The sequence below is a fragment of the Pinus tabuliformis genome, chromosome 2_1 (genome assembly GCF_031772625.1).
Source record: "Pinus tabuliformis cultivar Carrire ecotype Pingquan chromosome 2_1, CPIR1, whole genome shotgun sequence".
Taxonomy (NCBI): domain Eukaryota; kingdom Viridiplantae; phylum Streptophyta; class Pinopsida; order Pinales; family Pinaceae; genus Pinus; species Pinus tabuliformis.
Window position 1 is genome coordinate 21,524,336 of NC_142299.1, and position 27,445 is coordinate 21,551,780.

Sequence of the window (27,445 nt, forward strand, 5' to 3'; positions counted from 1 at the left end):
ACAGAGAGACAGGAGATCAGCGCAGAAGATGCAGACACAGAGCCAGAGGAAGCCACGCAGAGGCAGCCGAGACTGCGCAGAGCCAAAATGGCCTGTGTCATCCACGCAAAGGTTGCAGGAGTGACGCAGAAGCCTAGAGAGGTTGCGCAGAGCCTCAATAGGCTAACGCAGAGGGTTTAAGGTTGTAACGGAGGCCAGTAGGGCCTACGCTGGGTTTAGGAAAGTGTTGGAAGTTTGTCTATCTGTGGGTAAGCCAGTTTGGCACCCTGTTGTACAAGAAATTTGTTGAATAATAAAATCCTCCCTTGCTACACCAGTTTTCCCACATTGGGATTTTCCGGGGACATTAGTCCAAAATAACTGTGTCAATGTGTGCATATTTTTTATTCTATATTACGATGTGATATCTGCAACGGTGTTTATTTTAATGTTTGTTGAAGTAATTTCATGAATAACTTATGATGAAATAAGTAGGAAAAGTAAATCAGTTGCTGCAGTGATAGAATTTTCACATGGTATCAGAGCAAGTAATCAAAGACAAAAAGGGAAAATCAGTTATGGGTCGAGACCATGATGCAGAGGCATCCACCTCAGGGGACTCACGCAAATTTTTAGAAGATTGCACAAGAGAGAGAGAGATTTCGATTTCTCTATGTTGGCTTCCAGGTTGGAAGAAGAAGTGGTGTGCATGACTAGTGCTGCATCATCAAAAGTATGGTATATAGACAGTGGAGCCTCGTGGCATATGACGGGAATCAGGGAGTGTTTCTCAGAATATCGAGAAGAGAAGATGAAATTTCAGATCACCACGGGGAACAAGGCAAAGTGTACTCTAGTAGGAAAGGGTACCATAGTTTTTCAGACAGAAATGGGAGAGCTGTTCCGTGCCACAAATGTGTTGCATGTGCCAGGATTAGGAATGAACTTACTTTCCGTGTCACAACTACAAGGCAAGGGCTATGACGTCTACTTCAACAAGGAAAAGGTATATGTCAAACACCTGAGCTGGAAAAAGAAGGTGCAGATCGGGATCAAAAGTAATCGGTTGTACAGATTACAACTAGAATCTCCAATGGCACTAATAGGCAGTTATGGGGACAAAAACTTGAACAAACTATGGCACAGAAGAATGGGTCACTTGCACCATGGAGCTCTAAGAATTCTCAGGAGCACTGTAACAGGAGTTCCAGATCTGAGTACAAAACGAGATGATGTATGCAGGGGATGCGCTCTAGGAAAGTATGCCAAGGCGGCATTTCCTAGGAGCATCCAAAGGACCAAGAGTGTACTAGAATTGATACACTCAGATATCTGTGGACCTATGTCCGTCAAAGCTCTCAGCGGTGCCGAGTATTTCCTTACTTTCATTGATAACCACTAGAGGAAAACTTGGATCTATTTTTTGAAAACCAAGGATGAGGTTTTCAGTCGATTCAAGGAGTTCAAGGCTCTAGTGGAGAATCTGACAGGTAAGAAAATAAAAGTCCTGCGCTCAGATAATGGTAGAGAATATGTCGATAAGGAATTCACTGATTTTTGCGCTAAGGAGGGCCTCAGAAGAGAGTGGACAACTCCCTACAATCCGAAGTAGAATGGGGTGGCAAAAAGGAAAAACAAGACTATTGTAGAAGCAACTAGGGCCATGTTGTATGATCAGGATATGCTAAAATTCCTATGGGCAAAAGCATGCAACGCAATTGTCTACGTTCAGAACAGGACTCCTCATCGGGCATTGGGAAAGATTACTCCAAAGAAAGTCTTCACTGGGAAGACACCTGAAATCAGTCATTTCGGGATATTTGGGAGTTTGGCATATTGTCGCATACACGAAGAAAAGAGGAAGAAGCTGGATCAGACTGCAGAAAAGGGATATCTGGCAGGATATAGCAAGAATGCTAAGGCATACAGGATCTATCTTCCAGGGAGCAGGAAGGTAGTAGTACAACGAGATGTAAAGTTCATGGAGGACAGAGCTTTCAGAAGATCTCACGAAATGCCTTCCAAGGAGCAGTCGAAAGAGGATCCGTTGGTCATGCCTCTTCAACCAACGGAAGTGAAGAATCCTTCCTTAGATCAGGAAGATTCTCAAGATGAGGAAGAGGAGCAAACAAAAGCACCTATTGGCAGAGGAAGAACCAGCAGGGAACTTCATCAGATTCTGCGTGATGCAGAGAACTTCATCGGAGAGCCAAGGAACAGTAAGAGGGAGCGAAAACAGCTAGACAGGTATCAAGCGTTAGTAGTTTAAGATCGAGAGCCTGTAAGCTTCAAGGAGGCAGCTCAGCATCAGGTTTGGATAGATGCGATGGTGGAGGAGTATAACTCCATAATGGTAAACGATGTCTGGGAGGTGGTGTCAAGGCCTCAAGACAGATCTGTGGTAGGTTTAAGATGGATCTACAAAATCAAATATGCTGCAGACTACAGTATTGAAAAATACAAGGCCAGGTTTGTGGCTAAGGGGTATGCTCAAAAGGAAGGGATTGACTATGAGGAAACCTTCGCCCCGGTAGCTAGGTATACATCTATTAGGACCGTGATATCTCTTGCAGCCTAGATGGGATGGGAGATCCATCAGATGGATGTCAAGACGGCATTTTTGAACGGGGTAATAGAAGAAGAAGTATACATTGAACAACCAGAAGGCTTTGAAACTCATGAGAAGAAGTCTCATGTATGCATACTGAAGAAAGCCTTGTATGGGCTAAAGCAGGCACCAAGAGCGTGGTATGGTCGAATAGATGGCTACTTGCAGAAGATGGGGTTTGTCAAGAGTGACGCGGATCCGAATCTCTACTATCTGGTCATAGAGAGCGAGCCACTTATCTTAGTATTATATGTGGATGATCTCTTCCTGACAGGATCATCCAAACTCATTGAAGACTGCAAGAAGAATCTAGCCACAGAGTTTGATATGAAGGATCTGGGACGAATGCACTATTTTCTAGGGTTGGAAGTTTGGCAACAGAAAGGAGAAATCTTCCTTGGGCAAGGAAGGTATGCTACAGAAATTCTGAAAAGGTTTGGGATGGGAGACTGTAGACCTATGGCTACACCAATGATCACCAACTGGAAGAAGATTGATGCATCAGAAGACAAGGATGTCGATCCCACCCTATACCGACAACTCATAGGGTCCTTGATGTATCTAGTCAATACCAGGCAAGATATTTGCTACGTTGTCAACACCCTCAATCAGTTCATGGTGGAACCAAAGAGGGCTCACTGGGCAGCAACCAAGGACGTTCTCAAGTATTTACAGGGAACAATTGTTTATGGACTCTTGTACAACAAGGGGAAGGATATCAGGTTGAGTGGATTTACTGATGCAGATTGGGCAGGAAGTTCAGTGGATTGGAAAAGTACCTCTGGGTACTGTTTCAACATTGGATCAGGAATAAACTCATGGTGTAGTAGGAAACAGAATTTTGTGGCTCTGAGCTCTTCTAAGGCAACATATATGGCAACAAGCACAACTTCGTGTGAGGCCATATGGCTTAGAAAACTATCGGTAAACCTATTCAGAAGAAATATGGAGGCGACCAAGATCATGTGTGATAATCAGAGTTGCATCAGACTCTCTGAGAATCCAGTATTTCATGATAGGTCAAAGCATATTGATATCCGGTGTCACTTTGTCAAAGATTGTGTCCAACGTGGAGCTGTACAATTGAGCTACACTCCAACAGGGGAACAAGTGGCAGATATCCTCACCAAGGCCCTTAGAAAGTCAAAAGTTGACTACTTCAGGGAAAAGATGGGGATGGTAAAGAACCCCTTTCAGAAGTAGTGTGTTAGCGGCACGAATGAAGAGGGAGTTGCAGCGCAGATGTAGTGTTGGGAGAAAGGACCAACAACAACACAGATGCAGAGCAAGTTGCAGTGCAAATGCAGTGTTGGGAGAAAGGACCAACAATAGCACAGATGCAGAGGAAGGTGCAGTGCAGATGCAGTGCTTGAAGAAAGGACCAGCAGCAGCACGGATGCAGAGACAGTTGTCATACAGATGCAGCGGTGGAAGTGGCAGTACAGGATGCAGCAATGTAGAGGATGTTGGGCAGGGAGGCCTAGCATCAGAACAGGTACCGATGCCTGATGATCAGAGTAATACTCAGCGAGGAGTATTGCTAGAGCATAGTCCTCGCTAAGAGGGAGTGTTGATTTGGGGTCGCATCTGATGTGATCTAGCCACGAAATTTGGTGGAGAGGTTGGGGCACATGAGATCTCCAATACCCATAGAGGGTTTGGGCAAATTCTAAACAGATCAAGAGATATTAAAATAATTAATATTTTTAATGGAGTCCCTAAGTCTAAACTTAGGGAAAATAATATTAATGTGTATTAATATGAATCTGTGTTAGAATGGTCCAAAAAGACATGGATCAAGCCAAATCTAATCTTAGCAATTGATTAGGGACTTAATCTCAACAGTTGAGATGTCAATAGAAAAAAGTATAAGAGGAGGCTTGAGGGTCACTTGGAGAACACACTAAGGGAGACCAGTCAGTTCAATTTCTGGAGCGGGGTATGCTGAGAAATTAAACCAGTGGTCTGGAGAGTAGTCAGGAGACAGCAAGTACGGAACAGAGAGACGGGAGATCAGAGCAGAAGAGGCAGACACAGAGCCAGAGGAAGCCACGCAGGGGCAGCAAAGACTGCACGGAGCCAGAAGGACCTGAGTCATCCACGCAGAGGCTGCAGGAGTGACACAGAAGCCCAGAGAGGTTGCGCAGAGCCTCAGTAGGCTGACGCAGAGGGTTTCAGGCTGTAGCAGAGGTCAGTAGGGCCTACGTTGGGTTTAGGAAAGTGCTGGAAGTTTGTCTATCTGTGGGTAAGCCAGTTTGGCACCCTGTTGTACAAGAAAATTGCTGAATAATAAAATCCTCCCTTGCTGCACCAGTTTTCCCACATTGGGTTTTTCCGGGGACATTAGTCCAAAATAACTGTGTCAATGTGTGCATATTTTTGTTTCTGTATTACGATGTGATATCTGCAGCAATATTTATTTTAATGTTTGTTGAAGTAATTTCATGAATAACTTATGATGAAATAAGTAGGAAAAGTAAATCAGTTGCTACAGTGATAGAATTTTCACACATCTACTGCCAGAGCCTTGGCAGCATTCACAATGTACCTGCAATCCCTACTAGGAGGTCATAGAAGAACAATTACAACCCAGCGAAAGAAACAAAGACAAGAGGCTAACTAAAATAATAATAATCAAGGAAGAGATATAAGGTACTTGGCTTGATCTTTGCCTTCTTGCAGAAGTCATGGAAGTCCATCAGCAAAGTCATTATCCTTGTCCTCATCACCAACATGTTACTTTACTTTTCTTTCATGTATAGCCTAGGGTTTCTTCTTTTAGTGGAACATCTATCTAGATCCAGCGCTAGGGTTTTATCCACAAACCCTAGGGCTTACACATCCAAGGCTTCAAATCTTCTAAGGTTTACAAACCCTAGATTTACAATTTTTCATTCACGTTTTTTGTAAGTCTGACAAACTTGCAAACTTTCTTTCCATATTCAGATGTCCAGAATCATAAAGTCCCCATGCCTTAGCATATATGATGGAATCCATCATGTCATCAAAGGATGTTCCATCTTGATGTTAGTCCAAGCAAATGTATCAATATTAATGGTCCATTATAGCTTTTGTAGGGCTTGTATTTTCCCTCCATCTAGCACTGTAAAGAAACAACACCCTCCAACTATCAACAAAGGGGAAAATATATTAGGTCGAGTCATAGATACAAATCTTCAATGAAGACTTTGTGAAAGTAAGGAGGGAATTGCATTTCATTGTCTTCTATAGCATTTTACAAGGGATCTTGCACCATCGACCAACTCTTGATAAATGAACAATCTTCATGGGCAAGATCCAAACTTCCTTCAAATTCGTTACATGATTTGTTCACAGAGATGATTGCTCTCGACCCTTTCAAATTAAGTAGCTGAGACTCTTTAAAATAGTTGTAGCTATAGCAACCATTTGTCCTTTACAAAGACAACTCCAGTTCTGAAAGTGACACGGTCTTCAAGATAATTTTGGTCTCCAAAACTGATGAGGAACTCAACCTCTTCTTTAAGAATGCCCTTCCAGCTATCATGTCAAAACTAAACTTTGTCCCTTGTTTTATCAATCCTTGTAGCCGGAACAAATCTTCAAAGAGAACTAAGTATGAGCATGTGATACTTGAAACACCTCAAACTTATTAACCATGAAATGCCATTGCCACTAAAGCATTAGTCAAATCCATTCTCAAGAGAGGCTCCTTTTTGTGACCTGAATGTATAGTCTAAGGTTTACAATCCACATTGTGCAAACTTTATGAAAGACAACTTTGTTTCCTTTTGCACAAACAAAGGTATTACGAACTTCTTTTGGCTACTTTTTGAGGCTCCTCGACCTTTGATGCTCGGAATGAGGCCCTTTTTCGAATTCTAATAGGCCTGCAACCTAGTCCTGAGGCTCCTTGGCTCTCTTGAGGTCTCTCGGCCCCCTATTACTAACCTTGATGCCTTCTCGACTCACCTTTATCTTAGACTGAGGCCCTTCAGCCCTCCTGCAACTAGGGTTGAGGCCATCAACAAAAACTCAGCCAACACTTGGGCACAAACTTCAAAATTTCTCTTGAACTTTTAAGGCCTTTCCATCCTTTATTTCTAACATGTGGCCTAATCATCAAGGCTTCTTATTATCTCAGTTCAATTAGAATATTGGCTTGAGCTATTTAGGCCTCCTTCTAGTGCTTTTGCCCTCTTTCTTCAAACCTAGAAAAACACCAAACAAGTGTGGCTCTCATTTACTCTTGTCAATCATAATGGAATTCAGATGGGATCCTCTTAAACATAATTTGTTCCAGACTTCGACATAAGTAGTGTTTGGCTCTTACAGGGCAGTATTATTAGGTACACAGAGATACAACCTGGGCAGCTTTTCCTTCAACATTTAGCACTCCTCAAGCAAGTGGTTTGGCTTTCTGCAAGCCTCTTTGATGGTTTTCTAGACTAATAATTACTTCCAATGATTACTTCATTAATTTGTCTTGTGTCACATTCATCATTAAGCAATTACACAGAGAAAATATCACAATATAAACAATAAAGCCAGTAGGATCATGAAGAGACAGTCAAAGAAAAAGAGACAAAATTCATCCTGGGAAAACCCAAACCAAGGAAAAAACCCAACAACCTTTACTTAGAGAAATTTGTTCAATTCAACAAGAGATGCAATTTAAACTTTCTAGTCAAATAAAAATAAAACTGACTAGTAACCAAATCTAGGTCAAACCTAGTCCAACTGCCTATGAATAGCCTCAGATTAAGTCTACCTCAGAGAATTAGGTCTGCTTCAGATTTCATCCTTCTATTATTCCTTAGATTTCATCCTTTATTATGCCCCAGATTTCGTCCTTTAGTCTCCCACGTGTGAACAGAAGTGATCCAAATCAATGCCCAGAGGAGGAGGTCGAATGGCCTTTAAATAGTAATCAAAAGAGCCTGAATTGGTGTGTTTATTGGGTTGAGCCAACTTGACGTTTAGAGGCATAAAATTTAGATTTCAAAAATTAAAATTCCCTCTTTTGAAGCCAACATGATGTTTACATTTATATTTCTCATTTCTCATATATTTGGAGGGCTAGAACAAAATTATGAAGATCGGCCATAGCTACAAAAAATCAACATCTTGGTGTTTATCTCCAGTAAATGGTGCAAAAATAATTTTCTTTGCAATAAATGGCATCTGGCAATTGTGGCAGGGAAGATATTTATTTTAAAGGTCCACAAGTACATGTAATTTGTTGTATAAAAATGGCATTATATTGCAAGAAAATAGAATGTTATTTCATTGCGGCATTTTATGAAGGTGACAATTTGTGGACTCCATATCTCACAACTCATGGAATGTAGAGAGATGGTCAAAAAAGTTAGTGGGATTATTACCCGCTGAAGATTCCACATGGGAGGATGAGAATATTATACAGGAGCATCCGGAACTACTCAAGCGTTGAGGACAACACTTTTTTGTAGGAGAGGGGCATGTTAGGTCCCTATAATACTAGTGTATTCCTCTTATTGTTATTGTTAGTGTAGCCCCTATTGTTATTGTTGTGCCCATGTATCCCCCATGTTGTTATTGTCGTGCCCCATAGAAGCCCACTGTTGTTATTGTTGTGCCCTTACATTATTATTGTTATGTAAGCTCTGATTATATTGTGACCCCTTAGACTCCTATATATATCAAGGAGGTCTTATCATTTGAATCATCCAAGAATTGTTCATTTATGTGATGTAAAGGAGGTTACCCCCTCAAAGAGGTTATTTTTCAAGTCATTGATCTATCTTTTCTTCTATTTTGTGAGTTGTTTGCATAACATTGTGCTAGGGTTTCTACCTAAACAAAAGATATCAGGTTTTGTCACAGAGGTGTACGTGTTGAGCAAAGTTGTTAAGATATGGGTTTTACTTGGCAGAGTTGTTTATGATATTAGGGTTTGATCCAATGTTCCACCAAGACTCCAATGGGACGAGACGCAGGTGCGGGGAGATGCACAAGGGGGACGTGTGGGAGTACCCTCAAATTTTAGGGAAATTTCAAGGGTGCGAGGGGATGTCGAGGTATATGATTTTCAATTATATATATATATATAAAATTCAGAATCATATTGATTGTTCAATAATGAAAGACTAAATATTAAATAAACTAATAGTAATATGGATACTAATACATTGAAAATTGAAATTTGACCCACACATAAAATTTAAATTCATAATTGAATTAAATAATGACATACATTGATCCATCATCATCATTCATTTTGATACATGCATCTTTCATATGACATACTCATTATTCATCCATACCGTGAGATTTAATAAAAAAATCAATAAAGAATATTCAAATACACTGACCCATATCATTCATCATTAATCATTCTACAATCAACATTGATTTAAAAATTAAATTCATCATTCATCATCCTAGAATCTAAATTGAAAGCAAAGCATACTAGTATATTACCATATACTATATACAAGACACTGAAGTTTTGAGGGGGGGCGCCCGAACACGCCCCTTTTGGGGAGTCTCGTCCCCCACACTGGGGAAATGCACCCCCTTGCGTCTCCCCAAGACTCCCCAAAAAAGGTGTGTGGTGAAACACACCCCCAGTAGACTCCACGTCCCGGGTGCGTGGGGTGCATGCACCCAACCCTGGGGGACGCATCCCCATGGAACACTGGTTTGATCTTTCGAGCAAAAAAAGTTTACACAACTGGTGATGACCTTAAGCTTGCAATGACAACATTAGCATTGTATTGTGATAGCAAAAATCGGTTATTGTACAGAGGCAGAGGCAGCTCGGTGACAGTGAACTATAGGAATGGTCTAAATCACCAAAATTTGGGCATCACTGCCCCTTGTATGTTCGCAAACCTGCAAAATAGATGCCCCAAATGAACTAGACCAGAACTGGTGGAACCAGCCGGCCCGATGGGTTTGGGGCCCAAACCCATCCGATTCAAGGTTTGGAACAGAAAATGGTCGGTTCAGTGTTGAACCCGCCATTTCTGTATAGTTAGTTCAAAGATGTTTGAAACACAACTTTTTTAAGAGAAAACAAGAATTTTTGAGTGGGGTAGCCCAATATTCATGCCCATGTCCCTGGTATTGCTATGTAATTCATGCTAATGTTAAATTCTTAAAGTAAAAGAACGAAAATGAAAGATAAAGGAGAAATCCTTTTACTGAAATTTTTAACACTACCATGAAATGACTCGGGATGTTTGAGAGTAATTCCGACCTCATTGAATTTCATATGGAGAAAGTAGAATTTTAGATCTCACTCAAAATCAAGCAAACTTAATTGTTTTTCAGGGTTTCAGGATTGGGGGGTTGCAATGTTTCCATTGAATTTGTTCATGTATGAGAGTAGTGAACTAGTATATAATTAAGAGTACCAAATTGTCTATGTACCTTGATGTTAGTGGCATTGGTTGTCGAACTCCTCTATCACAACCCTACTAAAAATGTGCCCATCACTAAAACAAAATCTTGACTTGACATGTTATGTTTATTCTATGTTATTTTAATGCTTAGATGGCGATATTGATGACGAAAATCCCAATATAAGCAATGATTTTGATGATAGGTAGGCATTTGTTGTAGCATGATTTTTGGGATGCCAAAGGCCATCTAGAGCCTGTTTATTGATGTATTTTCGATTCAAAGAAGAATTGCACTTGATGTTATTTTGGTCATGTGCACCCTTACATGCTATATAAATGAGAACTTTTGCTTATTTGTGCATATTTGGATTCATATGGATGCACGTGAATATATATGTTTTTCTTTAAAATTTGAATATTTTATGTGTTTTGGTCGACGGGTTTTTTGGTCCTATTTTTTACTAGTTACATTTTGGTTTTGACCAGTTCTTGGTTCAAAGGATTTTCCAGTTCAATCATCGATTCAGTTCTCATAACATTGGTCTAAACAACCAAGAAAGAGCTAACTAAAGCTAGCTCTCTTAGATGCTTGTTATTTGTTGTTGGAACAACAAACGATTAGCACTAAAATTTGCCAAATATATCAATGATAGCTTAGAAAAGTAACTAGAAAAGATTTTAGAGATTTTAGCTTAGAAGTAAGAGAAGAGGAAGAAGCTTGTAGGAGGAATCCTTGGGCAATGGAGCCTCTTGTTGGAGCATGGTAGGATATTGCTTCTTATGGTTTGAAGTTAATGGAGCATCTAGCCAAAGTGATCCACTTCTCCAAATTGAGGTGCCTATAAAGCTTACAAAAAATTCTTGCCAAGAAACTTTGTTAAGAGATAGGTGTTTCCTACATATGAAATCTAGAAAATATGCCAATCAAACTAGAAGCACATATAATCTTGAATTCCAAGATGTAAGATAACAAATAGATTTAACAAATGAGTACCCCCAAGGCATATGACACCTCCCAATACCACTTTTTTAATTATTACATAAATTTTACAAGGAAAAATCTCGTTTGGGGGAGTTTTTTAATTTAAAACTTAAAAAACCCTAGAAAATCTAATGCAATTCCATAAGACTTTGGATAATGAGTAGCATGGTAATATACATTGACTCTACACTTAGACAACAACACTAAGGCCTAGCCATTAGGACGTGCTCTAGCTTTGGAGGTATGACTGAAAAAACTAAGAAAAATATTATTCGTTAAAAAGAAAAAATGATTAACCAAGTAAAAAAACACTCTAGAGTAACTTCCCTAATAACTAAGTCATAGGGATCTAAGTCTTTTACATAAGTTCATCATGTTAACATCATTTATTACAATTCTCCCATGGGGGTAGGGAAGTTACATAGACAATAAACCAAAAGAAAGAGAAAAATTGCCCTGCAAGGCTTTTGAACTTGAAATTTGAACAAGTATCTTTTTCAACCTTGGTGGCTCACTGCAAGTCCTGCCTGGTACATCTAGGGATGTAAAACACATCCCTCAATGAATCTTGGTTGTAATTGAAACACCATCTAATACATACTCAACGGATCAAGTGAGATCAACATCATTAGTACAAGAACCATATGAGCATAGAGGTGGACCATATTTAATGTCAAAGCCATCAAAGTACTTCATACAAATATTGTCGTCAAATGTCTCACTAGCTTATGATTGTATACAAGTTGCAAGACTCAGGAGTTGCCAACCCTAAGGGGAGGAACTATTACTAAGCCAACTCTTTAAAATGAAAGGTGCAAGTGATAGGTGTTATGGTATGGGATTTATTTCATGAAAAGAGTTAACCATAGGTTTATAATAAGTTGTGTAAAATCATCATCCATGAGTGCCTCTATAGAGGGAGCACTTAGTTGCCTGAATTGCCTTGATCCAGGAGGACCCCTAATGGCCCAAAAAACAATGTCTTCAAAACTCAGTGAAACCAAGACCAAGTCAAAAAGTCAAAGAGCTCATCACAAGGAATCCAGCAGCGCAAACAGCGCCTTAATCTGAGTTCGTATGCAGAAGTTATGCTTAGTCAAAGTTGTGGTCAAACTTGGCAAAATGGACAAGATTTAGTTATCGCCAAATAAATTTGGATCATCTCCAATTTGGTGGTCCGGCCAAAACAGTGGATAAATTTAGTGGCACTTGGATAAATAAGGCGAAGTTTTTAGTTATGATTAAGTTTGGACATCATAGGAGCGTGATTGCAGATCATAGGAGCGCTGAGGACATCAGCCAAGCGGAGCAATGGCAGCAGAAAACAATTGTCCCAAGGTGACAGAAGTTGTTTCTAGCAGAGAAACAACAAGGGAAGGGTGACGCAGTGCCTGTGTCATCAAGGGGAGCAACGAAGAGACAGTGCAGAGGCTAAGGAAGGCAAAGGGAGCCTCACGCAGAAACTAGGAAGGTTGACATAGTTGGCTGAGCAGGCCGGGTTGCTGGTGTCAAGATTGCGCAGAGCCTAGGAGCTCTCACCTTCAGGGTGTTGGGGTTTAGAAGGCTGTGGGAACATTGCAGAGTGGAGCTGGTGAGGTATTGTAGTCAAAACAGTACCTGATAGAGCAAGGCCAAGAGGAGGGAGTTGCTACCAAGGGTTTCTAGCCGAGAAAACCGGATCAATGGTGCTATTGCACAGACGATTGGAAATCCTTTTGCATCTCGACATCAGCAAAAGGATTTCCAAGAGGGAAATCAAGACTCAGAGGGAGTCAGATTGAGAACTTCCAGGAGGGAAGTAGAAGAGCATCATGGCACTACACGGAGTAAGAGACCAGGACAGGCTGGACAGAGCGTCGAACTTCGCAGTCTGGAAGGCCAGAATCTTATCCGTACTTGACAGAAATTGTGTCAAGCACTTCGCCTTGAAGACGATAGCTATCCCAGGCGACCCAGCTAAGAATGACAAGTACGAGGAAGCAATGGCGAGGGCCAAGAGCATCATCATTGACGAGGTCAAGAACCATGTAGTACCACATATTGTCGAGAAGGAAGTGGAGACAGATGATGATTGTGCCATGAGTGCACACGCACCACTTGAGCGGAAGTGGGGAGACATCGAGCTCTAGTCAGGCGAACTAGAAGCGATGAGAAGCAAGATCTTCGAGGTACCCAGCCTCTTGGATTAAACCTTGCTATGGGAGCCCCGAAGAGGAGTAGCAGGAATTGCTGATGTGGGTAGAAACGGATGTGGATGAAGCAGCAGAGAGAGCTACAGTGCAGGAGTCACGAGACAGCGCGTGGCTAGTTGCCTGCAGCAGAGAGAGCTACAGTGCAGGAGTCACGAGACAGCGTGTGGCTAGCAGGCTGCAGCAGAGAGAGCTACAGTGCAGGAGTCACGAGACAGCGCGTGGCTAGCACACTGCAGCAATGCGAGAGGCATGGGAGTGTTGAACCAGTTCAAGATGGCACAGAGAAGTGTGCAACAGTGTGAGATGCGGAAGTTGTTGCAACAGCGCAGAGGTCAAAGAGGGAGCACTTGTCAACGACAGAGGGAGCTTCAGCATCAACGTGTGTCTCTAGCCCAACAGAAAGGTCAGAGTTGGGAGATCAGTTACTTACTTCTCAGTAACTGAGTTGAAGTGCAGCAGTGGGCAACATGATGCAACATGATGAGAGGAGTTGCAGTGCGGATGCAATGTTGGGAGAAAGGACCAACAGCAGCATGGATGCAGGGAGAGCTATCGTACAGATGCAACAGTGGCAGTGGCAGAACCATGGGTAGCAGTACAGGATGCAACAGTGCAGAGGATGGTGGGCAGCAGGCCTAGCATCAGCACAGGAACCAATGTCGGATGATTAGAATAATACTCAGTGAGGAGTATTACTAGAGCACAGTCCTCGCTAAGAGGGAGTGTTGATTTGGCGTAGCATCAAATGTCCTCTAGCCACGAAATTTGGTGGAGAGGTTGGGGCACATGAGATCTCTAATACCCAAAAAGGGTTTGGGCAGATCCTAAACAGTTTGGGAGATATTAAAATAATTAATATTTTTAATGGAGTCCCTAAGTCTAAACTCAGGGAAATTAAAATATTAATGTGTATTAATATAAAATTGTGTTAGAATGGTCCAAAAGACATGGATCAAGCCAGATCTAATTTTAGTCGTTGATTAGGGACTTAATCTCCATCGTTGATATGTCAACGAGAAAAGTATAAGAGGAGGCTTGAGGGTCACTTGGAGAATACACAATCAATCATTTTATTCTCTAGAGTGGGGTTTGTTAAGAGAGATAGAATTAGTGATCGGAGTTGCAGCTGAGGGGCATTGAGTACAGAGAGGCAAAGATAGTGTCGAAAGAGCAGCGCAGTAGCCAGAGAGAGTGACACAATAGCAGCCAGGGCTCACGTAGGGCCACGCAGGGGCGGCCGAGAACTGCGTAGAGCTTCAGAGAGGCCGGCGTTGCTGACGCAGAGGGCCAGAAGGCTGACGCAGGGCCTCCTAAGGCTGACGCAGACCCATTCAAGGTGACACAGGGCCAGCGCTAGGCAGAGAGGGGCTAACGAAGTCCAAAAAGGCAAACGCTGGAGTTTATGGCGCAGATTGGTGCTGAGGAGCTGTCGGAAGGTTTATCTGCGGTTTCAGCCGGGACATTTGTCATAAACAGAGAGGTATTACTGCCAAGGAAATTCTCTGTTGGGTAAAGTCGGATTTGGCACCCAGGATTGTACTTTGATATTGTTGAATAAGAAAACTCTCAGATAGTTGCACCGGTTTTCCCACATTGGGTTTTTCCATGGACATTGGTCCAAAAATAACGTTATCATTTGGTGTGATTGTTTTTGTTTCCTTCAGTTGTTGATCTGTAATATGTTGAGCATGCATTAGTGTTTATTTTCAGTATTTACATTGTAAATAACTTGTTAAGTAACGGAACAAGTAGGTAGGAATAAATCAGATAAAGTGCATGGAGGGTTTCTACCTCTATTAATGCTCCAAGTCCATATGGTCACTGAATCTTAGCTGTCCAGACTCCAATCTACTCTCACGTTGATTGTTTGTCCATCAACGCATCAACACATAGACACTCCTTTTGAGTTGTTCATAACTTTGTTTGTGAACAACCCACAACTGCCAATTGCAATAGGTTTTGGTCTCGGTTAGGACTGATGACACACTACTTCAACTCCTTTTGCCTCCACCAAAATCACCTCAACTACTATGGCCTTGCTTCTGCTCCTGAACGTTGCCCTTAAGAAGAGTTTCCATCCTTCCCTAGGCCTCACAACGCCCTTCTTCTGCAACATTTCAGGTTCAGTCTTCTTCCAACACAAGGTACAAGCTGCGACCTACTTGATTGCTGCTCCAAACAACCCTCACGCCTCCTGTAACAAACCAGACTCCTACGTTGTACCTAAACAGACCTTCTTACACAAGAATGCAACATAAAACAACCTTAAAAACACTCTCTTGTCATGCGGTGTCAACCACACAACTTGTGGCACTCTAACTCATCAAGTCGACCTCCATTAGGTGCCACATTAACCCACAACTACATTAAAAATTCATATCTCATCGTAGACAAATCAGATTTGAGTGAATTTTGATGCTCTCGATTGCTCTTAGGATCCTCTATCACCTCAAATCATCACATGCCCAATACTCCTCGTGGTTTCACACCCACTTGCTTGGGTTCAAAGCCCATAAAGCCCTTTTGTGGTGCTCCAACCTCCAAACCCGAAACCCTGGGGCTTGGAGTAACTCCCAAGCTACAAAAAATCAACAATTCCAACCCCAACATTGATGTGCAAATGCCTTTTTATAATTTTTGAAGGGTGCATCGTCATGTTCCTCTTGGACTCTTCCTCTTCTTTTTCTTATTATTTGCATCATAAAATTAATTAAAGGTGCTAGCTAACCCCACCTGAGTTCATCGATCTATGGTCCCACTCTTCAGGCCATTACATAAAAATACTCATTTATAATTTCGAATAACATTACATTACAAAAACCAGGGGAAAAGTACACTAGGGGTGTCACATCTATCACATCCATTAATTCACCTAAAAGCACTATAACAATTTTAATTTTTGGGTATCAGCACGAGTTTTGGAGATACCGGTTCAGTGGCATCACGAATGGCAGGATTACACGGATGCCCTCACCCAGGCACATATCAGACTCACAGATGGACCAGATGAGATAATCTGGGCCTTTGCAAAACACGGAGTATACACCCCGAGACAAGGTTATTTAAGGCTCATGGAATCTTACAAGCCACAGGACATCCTCCCAACCTGGAAAATGCTCTGGAAGCTCAAGGCAGCTCCTCGAACACGCTTATTGATGTGGAACATTCTCTTCGACAAGATCCCTACCGGGACCAATCTAATGAAGAGATCATTTTATGGTCCCTTCTGGTGCCACTTGTGCCGCAAGGAAGAAGAAAGTACAGAGCATCTTTTTTTAAATTGCAATACAGCTAAGGAATTTTGGCAATCCATCACCACTCACTATCCTAACTTAAAAAACTGGCAAGGGCACAATCTCATGGATGCTTGGAACATTTGGTGTCAAAATCACTCAGGAAAATTCATTAATATGCCACTGCTTGTATGCTGGGCTTTATGGATTCCGCGTAACCAGGCCATTTTCAATTTAAAGACCCCCCATTGGCCTGTCATATTACACCACACGATCGCGGATTTTGATTTGTTACCCGAAGTGGAAAGCATGGCTCCTCCAGAGGAATGGCAAATAAGGGGAAAAAGCAGAGAGGACTTTCAAAACTGGATTCTCAACCAGAGGATGCACTCCCTCTTCTTTGACGGTGCAGCAAAAGGTAACCCGGGTAGCGCTGGAGCAGGGGGAGTAATTAAAAACATAGATGGTGCAGAGATCCTCCATTTTGCCTGGGGATTAGGAATCAACTCCAGCATCCAAGCTGAAGCATTTGCCCTCTTCCAAGGACTCAAACAACTTCAGAATCTGGAAATCAAGGAGGCCAATATCCTGGGGGACTCTGAAGTGATCATCAAACTTATGGTGACTAGCTCCATTCCACGGGATTTAAGATTAGCAAGACTGATCCATAGAATCAGAGGAATGGCAAAGATGTTTCAAAATCTGAAATTCTTTCACGTGCTGAGAGACAACAACAAAGAGGCAGATCTTGAAGCCAATAAAGCTGCTCAGCTATCGGTCGGGACATTGAAAAGAGATGGGGAAGAAGCATGGGTTCCAATTCCTTAAAGCATTTCAGAAGATGTTTTTTTGCTTAATTCTAAAGCTGTTTGTATGTATATTTAAACTGGGGCAAATAGGAAATAAAAGCGCAATTGTTGATTCCAAATGGAAGCGGACAGCAAGGCTAAAAGAATCTCAGAAGGAAGAATCCAATTGGATAGTGCCCATACCTATTGTATTCAGAAGACTGGTATTTAGACCAACTCATTAATACAATTCATAACCGTTCCTATAAAAAAAAAATTACGACTTTTTCCCATGGGAAAAAAAAAACAAGTTTAATTTTGAGTGAACATGAAGTGGGTTACAAGCCACTAATTGCCCACACGTGTGAGCCAAAAATCCTATCCAAGCATGACGACATGCCCTTTTGGGTTACTAAGGCTCCAAAAGTGCAAGATGAGGGCTAGATGCATCTCCAAACATCATAATCATCTATGAATTGAGGAGCCCACACGTGTGAGCCAAAAATCCTATCCAAGCATGACGACATGCCCTTTTGGGTTACTAAGGCTCCAAAAGTGCAAGATGAGGGCTAGATGCATCTCCAAACATCATAATCATCTATGAATTGAGGAAAAGTCCTCAAATCAAGCCTCAAAATATCTCCATAAGTCCAAAAGCCAACTCTGTGTGCCTAGTGTTATCTCCATGGGTATCATCAAGACAACATGGTGCAGTCTCTCTCGAGTGTTGGGGCTCCATGATGTGGTACAAACCCTCCCTAATCATCCTAGGGATCATCATTATCATCTAGACTCTGGATTGAGACATGCCCACCAAACAGTGTCAAGGCTAGCCTGGGGGCATGCTAGATCCATAGGGTACATCTTCAAGAATCTCCAATGCTAAGCAAATCCAGCTCGACGTTTTAGCATCTGAGGGTGCTTTGAGGTGTCAATCAACTGTCAAGATCATTAAAGTGCCAAACACTATTGTGGAAGGGCAACGCTACATATGCAAAGTCATCACTACTCTCTAAAATTGTGGTACAACTTGGGCATCATGTGGAGTAGGCATAAAATGAAAGTGCCCTCAAGGCCTTTGTTACTCAGTGTAAAACCACCTGGCAAAACCATCTCAGACTCAAGTGAAAGCAAGCAATTATTAGAGACAATGACCATAGATGCATCATAGTGGACCACACTTAATTGTTAAGGGCATAGTAAGACTTCAAACTAGGGTTATTTTCAAATATCTAACTAGACCAAGTCCAATAAAAGTACTCACTACCTTGTTAGAAGTAGTTATGTAATCAACCGTATTAAGTGCTTCTAGCCCAAAACATATGTAAAAGCACTTGATTGCAAAATGGTTAAAGTACTTACCGAGTGGTAGCCCACCTTCATTTATGAGGAATGTCGGATCGCAAGAGGTGTATGACCCATGCAACTGGAGAAAGAATATGGCATATCATCTTAACTGAGCAATATATAGGGTTGTTGGCTAGCTGGTTATCCATGATCAGAGAAAAGTTCTCCTATAGGGTTACCCACTTTTGGTGGGTAACAGTTCCAACCTCATTGGATTTCATATGGAGAAAGTAGAATTTTAAATCCCACTCAAAATCCAATAGACTTAACATTTTTTAGCATTTTAGGATTTTAGATCCCACTCAAAACCCAGCAAAATTAATAGTTTTTAGCATCTCAGAATTGGGGGTATTGCAACATTTCCATTGGATTTTGTCGTGTACAAGGTTATGCAACTAGCATGAGCACTTCACAATTGAGGGGATTGCAGCATTTCCATTGGATTCTGTTGCGTACAAGGGAATGGAACTAAATGTACCCATCACTCAAACAAAATCTCGATTTGACATGTTTAGTTTTTTCTATCTTACTTTAATGCTTAGGGTGATATTGATGATGAGGATCCCAATATACACAATGATTTTGATGATATGTAGGTATTTGTTGACACCATCTAGAGCCTCTTTGTTGATGTGTTTTTTGTTCAGAGATGTATTGCATTAAGCACTATTTTGGTTATATGCACTCTTGCTATATAATTACGAACATCTGCATATTTGTGTACAAACAGTTTGTTGGATTCATATGGATGCACATGAATATATATATATATATATATATATATATATATATATATATATATTTCTTTAAAATTTGAATATTTTATGTATTATTTGGTTGATTAGTTTTCGGTCTTGTTTTTTTCTGGTTTCGATCCAATTTCAGACTGATTCTAGATTTACAAGAGAGGATCGAAACAAATCAAATGGAACCAACCAGCAAAAACTTTAATACTGCAAAATAGAGAATAAACAAGAAATAGGGCAAAATATCCCTAGAAAGAGAAAATAAACCCAAGCATAAGTGCACTACATATAAGATAGGGTAATTTTATTAATGTCCAACAAATGACAACAAAAGTAGGTCAATGGGATTGAAGAGTACAGCCAGTCTGAATACAATGTGGGAGTGCCAAAAATAATACAAAGAATAGTGATACAAAACACTAAGTTGGTTTGCCAAAGACTGGAGAGATGGGCAACCGAAACCAAGAAATAGCACAAGCATAAGTGTGCTAGAGAGAGAGAAACCAAGCACAGGAGAGTGCAACACTTTGATGGTGACCTTGGGCATAAAACATTTTTAAAGATGGAAAATAATCCACTTGAATCAATTTTACAAATGAGAGTTGGTGTATATATACACAACAAGGGGTAGGGCGCTTTCCCCAAGAGGGCTTATGAGCTTATGTTGACTAGGTCAGCCTTAACCAAACCTAAATATAACAAATGATACAATATAAGGTCGATCATGACCAAAAGTGAAGCTCACACATTCTCAACATCTCAAGAATTTTGAACATAAAACATGTTAAAAAGGGGAGGGGTGGACTGAAGCAACACTAGTTCTTGTGCCACTTACAAAGCATGATTCTGTCCCACTTAGAAGATTAGGCTTATATCAACTTCTCAAGAAAATCCATTGATGTGTTAGTGTGCTAAGTCACCAACTATTGCAAATTGTAAGGGTGATAAAATGCATTGTTTCAAGTTACCTTGTGCAAGCATCACAATATTATTTTAATGTGTTTGATTAGCTAGGTTTGAGTCAGCTCTAAGGTATCAGATCTATAAATACCCCCTACATAATTCAATCTTTTGTAATTGGGCTTTGCATCAGTGATCTACCCTTGAAAACCCTGTCAAGAATCGAGATGCTTTCTGCCTTTGAGAACTTCAAAGGGATCTCAGAAACTGGTATCAATTTTACTTGAACCATAAAACTTTAATTTCAGGACCAATACCGGGACTGAATGTCTTGCCTTTTGAGGCACCTGGATTCACAGATAACAGTGCATAGGGCAGGTTGTCCGTTATGTTGAAATAATATCTTTTGAAACACTGTCATGCAAGACCAATTTCTTGTGTGATATCTTTCATATTTGAATACTTGGCTACGTTATAAACAGTGTGGCAGCAGGGCCAAATTAGTCAATTTCTGGTCGTGGAGCACCAATCAAGTATGGTTTATTTAGGGTGGAATCAAAATGTTCTACTTTTTGGCCTTTTTCACCAGAATTCAGCAATACAATTAATTTTTTAAATTGCATTTTTGGATGCATAAGTGGATTCAGCTCCCTGAAAAACCCTTGGGACACTTGGATTGTACAGACTCGCCAACTCAAATCTGCAATTACAAACATTTCTGGCCAGATTAGGTGTCAACAGTTTATGTGAGAAAGAATACATAGGTGAAACTGGAAGTTCGGTTAGCATAAGATTAAAAGAACACAAGGCTGACATATTAAGATATAGGACATCAACGTCCGCCCTGGCAGAACACGCATGCTCCTCCTCTCACTACATTTGCATGGAAAACGCAAAACTTATTCAGAAAGAAGATCACTATTTAAAAAGAAGAGTAAGAGAAGCCATAGAAATAGAAAAAGAACCAATACTATGAATAAAGAGGACAGTCTAAAACTTAGCCACACATGGAAACCATTATTAAAGAAAATTAACAATAGTCATTATGAACTGACATGAAATATATCTTTACTGTTACAGTCTATGACTATTAATAGCTCAAAGAATATCACGCTTAAAACATCTCAGTTGTGAATTGTGATCCCTAATGATGGACTCGCCTTGAAGTCCAAAATGTTGGGTTAAAAAAGACAAGTTATTGGACATCGTCAGCTGACAGCTGCTGTAGGCCCAGTAAATAATGGACGACACTCTAAATTGATGTAAATAAAGTTATCAAAGAAAGCAACGGTTTGTTACTGGTTTTCATCTATATGCATTAGGTTTGTTTAGGTTTATTTTGGGAGCATTTATGTAAATATTTATTACTTTAAATAAGTTATGTTAACTAAATGACTAACGAAATGATAGGCCATCTGTTAGGAAATTCAGCTGCTGGATGGTTCAGCCATCTTGAGTGAAACATGCATGATAATTGTAAGCCTAGCATATCATCAAACAGTTGAAATTTTGTTAATATTCCATATATAAGTGAAAAATAAATGTTAGAGACTAACATGTTTGCATAACACGCTATGATTCTGTTACATATTTGTTTGCCTGAAGTTTGCCGGACTTCAAGTAATTCTAAAGCTGCTAAACAACAATGGAACTTTTCAGCCTCTACTAGAATGCTGAAAGAGCTTTTATACATGTTCCTGTCTGCCAAAACAATAGATCCAACAGCAAAGAACAATTTTGGGTTCATGTTCCTTTTGCTAGGTCATGTTGCGCAGCCAAGATAAGCCTAGTTCCTTAGAAAATATCAGTCTCCATTGCAGACCAGGTAACTATTCACATCCCACTTGTCATGAATTAAACTTCCTAACCAGCCTAGATCCATCTTAACTACGGATCTACCAAGCGCCGAGAGAGATCAAATCTCTTTTCACTTTAAAACAGGTTTCCACCTCAAGAGATTATATATATATATATATATATATATATATATATATATATTTCTTCTTACATAAGAATACCATTAGAAAAACCATGGATTGTTAAAACCTGGAGCCAAAAACCGCCAACGTTAAATTGACTAGTTTACCTCAATTTTATTTTAATTATTAATTTATTTTATTCTATTTTTTTAATTTTATTTTATTTTACTTTTATTTTTATGTAATCTGACCGAGTCAAAATGTTTACAGGACTGGACAAGACAAAACGAGACGAGACGAGACATTACAACATCTCTTCCATACTGGGCTGGAGAGCACCTCTTGGCGCAATAAAACAAAGCCCAGAATGGAGATAAAATACCAAGACCAAGTATACAGTTCATTCCCATAAATAAGTAAAAGATGGGACTAAGAAGATGGCTTCCAAAGGAAATTCACATGAGAAGACACCATTCAACCTTGGAGTTTACATTACCTAGGGAAAGTAAACATGGGTTTTTGTCCAAGATGATTCCCTGGACCTATATAGCTCTAGTGCTAGCATTGCTACAGTATAATGTAACTGCAGCTTATACCCGATTAAATGGAAATAATTAAACAAGACAGAAATTGATATAGACAGAATATGCTGCTAAAATGATTTGGGAAATCAAGACTTCAAAGTGAGAACAATGAGAGCTTACAACTATTCCAACGTCTCCATCTTCTTCTTCTACTTTTATTTTTTTGGCCGCTTCAACATTAGGAGGTGACTGCCTTCTGCAAGCAAATTCATTTTTGAGAGGAGAACAACGCAAGTGTGAAAGTAAGCTAAAAATGAATTTAAGGACTGTATAGTTTCATGCCTTATGCCAGGTTTGTCCGAAATATCTATATCACGATTCTGAGGTTTTTGTTCTTCATCGGATTCCGAACCAAAGTATTCTCCACCCCATTTATGACCTTTAGGTCGCTTTTCATAATCCTCTTCATCCTGTTGATAATACAGTTAGTAATCCTAGTCAGCTGAATGACATCTACAGCTTCTGACTATGGAAAATATATTACTTAGTGTATATTTACGAACTAAAATTAAAGAACTGATTAAGGCAGACATCGAAAATCCAAGAAGAATTTCACCTCTTCAGGAAACTTGGTGTCTGGTGGCCTTTCTTGGAATGGCACACTGGGAACATGTTGTATTCGTTTCAATTGTTCCAGCAATGTGTTTCTAGACAACAGATCCAATGGAAAAAAACATAGTTTAAGGGCAATCAGTATCAGCTATTACAATTAGAAGAAACCATGCATTCCCCCAAGAAACTGCTCCTTAATTTTTCACAAACGTCAATCAAAAATAAGTACATATAGACATCTGAAACCTACTTAATGAAATTTCTACATACTTCAAAGTTAAAACATTTGACACGAACAAGCGGCATTCATTTTGTTTGCTAAGAATTATGTTCACAAAGATTTGGGAATAATTCATAAATCAAAAAGTGTACCTTATTTTTGCTAATTCCTTGGCTGAATTCTGATTCTCCATGTTGCTAGGAGCCACATGGAGAGTATAATCTGGCCCAAAATATTCATAGTACTCATTGTAAGGCAATTTATCTTGGGGTTCGACACCTACAGCAACTGCAGTCTGAAACAAGAAAGTTCACACATCTATTTAGCAAAATCTGCGCTGCTTCTTGAAGAAAGATCTGAGTAGATAAATTAAACCACCAAAGAATCCCTAACAGCAAGAAAAGAAAATTGACCTCATAACACCAACAGCGGGCAACATTGCGAATAGTGTAACCACCGCCTCCAACAAGCACCAATGGAACATTAAATGACCGAAGAAATCGAACACAGTCTGCATGTCCTTTGACTGATAAATTAAAACAACCTAGCCTATCGCCTGACAGAGAATCTGCTCCGCATTGCAAGACAACAGCTTCCGGCTGATATATTTCCATTACCTTCTGGATTATAGGCCTAAAGAGATTCTTGTAGCTCTCGTCATCAATTCCATCATTCAAAGGAACATTTAATGAATAATACTTCCCTTTCCCGTATCCTACATCTTTAAGGTGGCCTGTGCCTGGGAAGTAGTCTCCAAACTTGTGAAATGACACAGACATGACTCGGTCAGTACTGTAGAAGGCCTCCTCCACACCATCCCCGTGATGAATATCAATATCAATATAAAGCACTCGCTGACATATTGAAAAGGCAAACGAACGTTAATGTAAGTTAAACAATCAGGAAAATTTGTTTAGCTCTATCACTTACAAGTTACAGGTATGTCACACACAAATCAAAAGGCATTTGTATGGCAACGTGCCTTGCATAGAACTTTAGAAGCCAGGCTAAGATCAATAACAAAAAGGACTTCCACAAAAAATAAGAATTAACCCAGTCTTTTAGATAACAGCTTCTTCGGAAACAAAACAACTGATACCTATCGTAATAAACCTGTGAGACTTATACATTTGGAATAGAACCAGAACAGGCTGCGATCAAAACCAAAAAAAGTACCAAAAAATGCAAGAGAGATACCCAGAATAATGTAAAGGTGGAGACCCTAAGTTACGGTGCTTAAGGGGTTCAGTGCCTTACTACTCCAGCAGTAGATCATAGACTAGACTGTATTCACACATACAAATCAAAATGATCTGAACAAACTGTACCCAAAAAATCAGGTTAAGAACAGATTATATAACATAATCGTGCAAATAGTATAGTTCAACCCCATACAATGTGGAGTATACCCGCTTTTGACAAACCTTAAATTCACGCTAAAGAGTCTAAAAATCAACTACAAAGATACAGCAGAATGTTAAATCCACCTGCGTAAAAGCAGACATAGTGAAGGACTGTTCCATAATCCCAATCATTACTTGCAAGCTATAATCAGTGACAAGAAACCACTGAGCAGCACCCTGGAAGGGAAAAGAAACCAATGCCATGAATGGGAGGAGAGTACATACTTGATGGACCTTGAGAAGTTCAAGAATAGCCAAGACAATGTCATTTACATAGCAAAAGCCAGATGCCTCGCACTTCTTAGCATGGTGGAGACCACCAGACCAATTAATGGCAATATCTGCTTCCTTGTTATTAAGTTTGATAGCTGCTCCCACAGAGCCCCCTGCATAGGTCTGACAGAAATTGTATAGCCCATCAAAAACAGGGCAATCCTCCCCCACGTTAAATCTCTTCAATTGTCGTAGCTGTTCGTGTTGAGTTTCAGGAGTGACCGACTGAAGAAACGATATGTAATCATCTGCATGAAATACTCTAAGCTCTCTGCTCTGTAGAAGATTAGGTCTACAAACCTCCATCTTCTCATCCAGGGCATAGTGAACTATCAGACTGTGAGCCATTCTGATTCGATGTGGCTTCATCGGGTGGCCCTGACTGTAGTAGTAGTTCCCGATGTCTGAATCATAAAAATAAGATACTCTTCGCTTACTTCCATCCGGACCAGAGGTCAGTGAATTGCCCGATTCTTCCATTCCACCCTCCTGATATCAACCACAGAAAACCTCTTATTCTCAAACTCTCGTATTTGAAATGGCAATGTTGAGGAATGAGCAACATGCTTCGCTGAATTGAGCAATTTTCAACGAATTATCAACACATATTTAGCTAAATACAATATAACTAGATTTGAATACTCTCTGATTTAAGCAAAATTTCAGCCCCCATTTAGCTACAAACTAAGTGACTAGATTTGATGATCGGTGATTTGAGCAAAATTTCAGCAGCCATTTAGCAAAATCAAACATAAGTAGATTTCAGTAAACGCTGGTTCGAGCAAACTTTCAACACCCATTTAGCTAAGATACAATTATAACTAGATTTCAATACTTGCTGATTCGAGCAAACCTTCAGCGCTTCTTTAGCTCAACACGGATATTGACTAGATTTGAATACTGGCAGATTCGAGTAAAAATCTCACCAACTATTTAGCTGAATACAAATTTAAGTAGATTTTAATACTCATTGACCGGAGCGATATTACAGCACCCATTAAGCTAAACAAAAATATATCTGGATTTGAATGACGGTCAGAAGGTCGCCAGTCATAAACACGACTATAAACAATGAACTCAATGAATGAATGAATCTGAGCAAGAGGGCATTTTACAAACCGTCTAATCGAGGGCCCCTGGCAAATGGTTGCACCCCAAAATTAGTCGGATGAATTCAGAGACCGAATGGCTTCGCAGTATTTACTCGTTAGTAGCACTTCCAGCTATGCGTGTGTTTGCACAGCGGGTCCATGCTCCCACGAAGTTGCATGTTCACCCCCACTCTGCCACTGTTCCAACTGGCTGCCGCCTGCACCCTTGCTTAGTCCAGAATTGGAAAACAGCCTGAGAGGAAGTCTCGAGTGATAGAACCAATTGCAAGTCTAGACATATGTCCGAGTAATTTTTATAGGGATAGACCATCGGGTCCACCAATGGATGTGTGTCATTTTAAATGTTTATTTTGTGAACTGGGTCAGCCTGGATTGGAGCGGAAACATGACCATGCTTAAATTTAACAATACAGAAATTTTGTTTTTGTTTTTTGGTTTTATCATTCGTAATTTTGTTTTTGTTTTTTGGTTTTATCATTTGTAATTTTGTTGTTTTTTCATATCATGAGAATATGTATGCCATAGAGAAGGTTTCGAGTCCATGGATTGGTTTGTTTATAATCATGTTAAATAGGTAAATTGAATGTCTAATTTAGATGGGATGGGTTTAGTATTAATTAGTAAAAAAGAATTGGTGCTTATTTATTGTTTGGTATAGTTGGACTCATTACACAAATTTTGTTGTTAATGTATATGGTTTTTATTCAAAGAGGTTGGATCCAACACTGGAAATCGAGGGTTTTTTCACCATTAAGCATGGTTCAGTTCTCATGCGAACTTATTCTAGAGTTGTGGGGGTACCTTGAGGTAGTGGTAGAACACGTGGTTGCACCCAAAGTGATCATATTAAATGGTCTCATGGCCCATGCACACATAAGTGGATAAAATCCAACCCTCATGTCCTCTTTTTAAAGCATTTAGCCCATTAGGCTAGGTTGAACAGTAGACGTCTCACACCAAAAGGCGTTTACTAACCAATATTAGGCTTACCTAGGTTTGAAACTTGGTTAACCCGCCAAGCATGTTTGTGGGCAATTACTTTAGGCTTAGGGGTATAGGGGCAATTCCTCTCACTTGACTTTGAACCTCCTTAGTGACAAACAATGAATTTACTTATTCCCCTTATTTAAAAAATTAAAAATAATAATGAATAAAAATAAAAATAAAAAAAGCAAAGAATATTTGGTATTTAAAGGCTAGAATTATTCCTTGATGGTGGTGTCGATTGCTAGAGGTAACA

General features: G+C 40.1%; 1 protein-coding gene across 1 annotated transcript in view; it reads right to left on the reverse strand.

Moving 5' to 3' along the window:
• LOC149198479 (histone deacetylase 19-like) overlaps window positions 1-26,473 on the reverse strand; it is a 63,230-nt gene extending 36,757 nt beyond the window's left edge. Inside the window, exons 1-7 of the mRNA XM_089402069.1 lie at window positions 26,213-26,473; window positions 25,046-25,582; window positions 23,831-24,271; window positions 23,570-23,712; window positions 23,202-23,292; window positions 22,928-23,055; window positions 22,766-22,841 (exon numbers count right to left, since the gene is read on the reverse strand). Of these exons, the coding sequence (XP_089258195.1) occupies window positions 22,766-22,841; window positions 22,928-23,055; window positions 23,202-23,292; window positions 23,570-23,712; window positions 23,831-24,271; window positions 25,046-25,573 (1,407 nt within the window). The 5' untranslated portion in view covers window positions 25,574-25,582; window positions 26,213-26,473. The remainder of the gene's footprint in view (window positions 1-22,765; window positions 22,842-22,927; window positions 23,056-23,201; window positions 23,293-23,569; window positions 23,713-23,830; window positions 24,272-25,045; window positions 25,583-26,212) is intronic.
• Window positions 26,474-27,445: the final 972 nt, after the last annotated feature.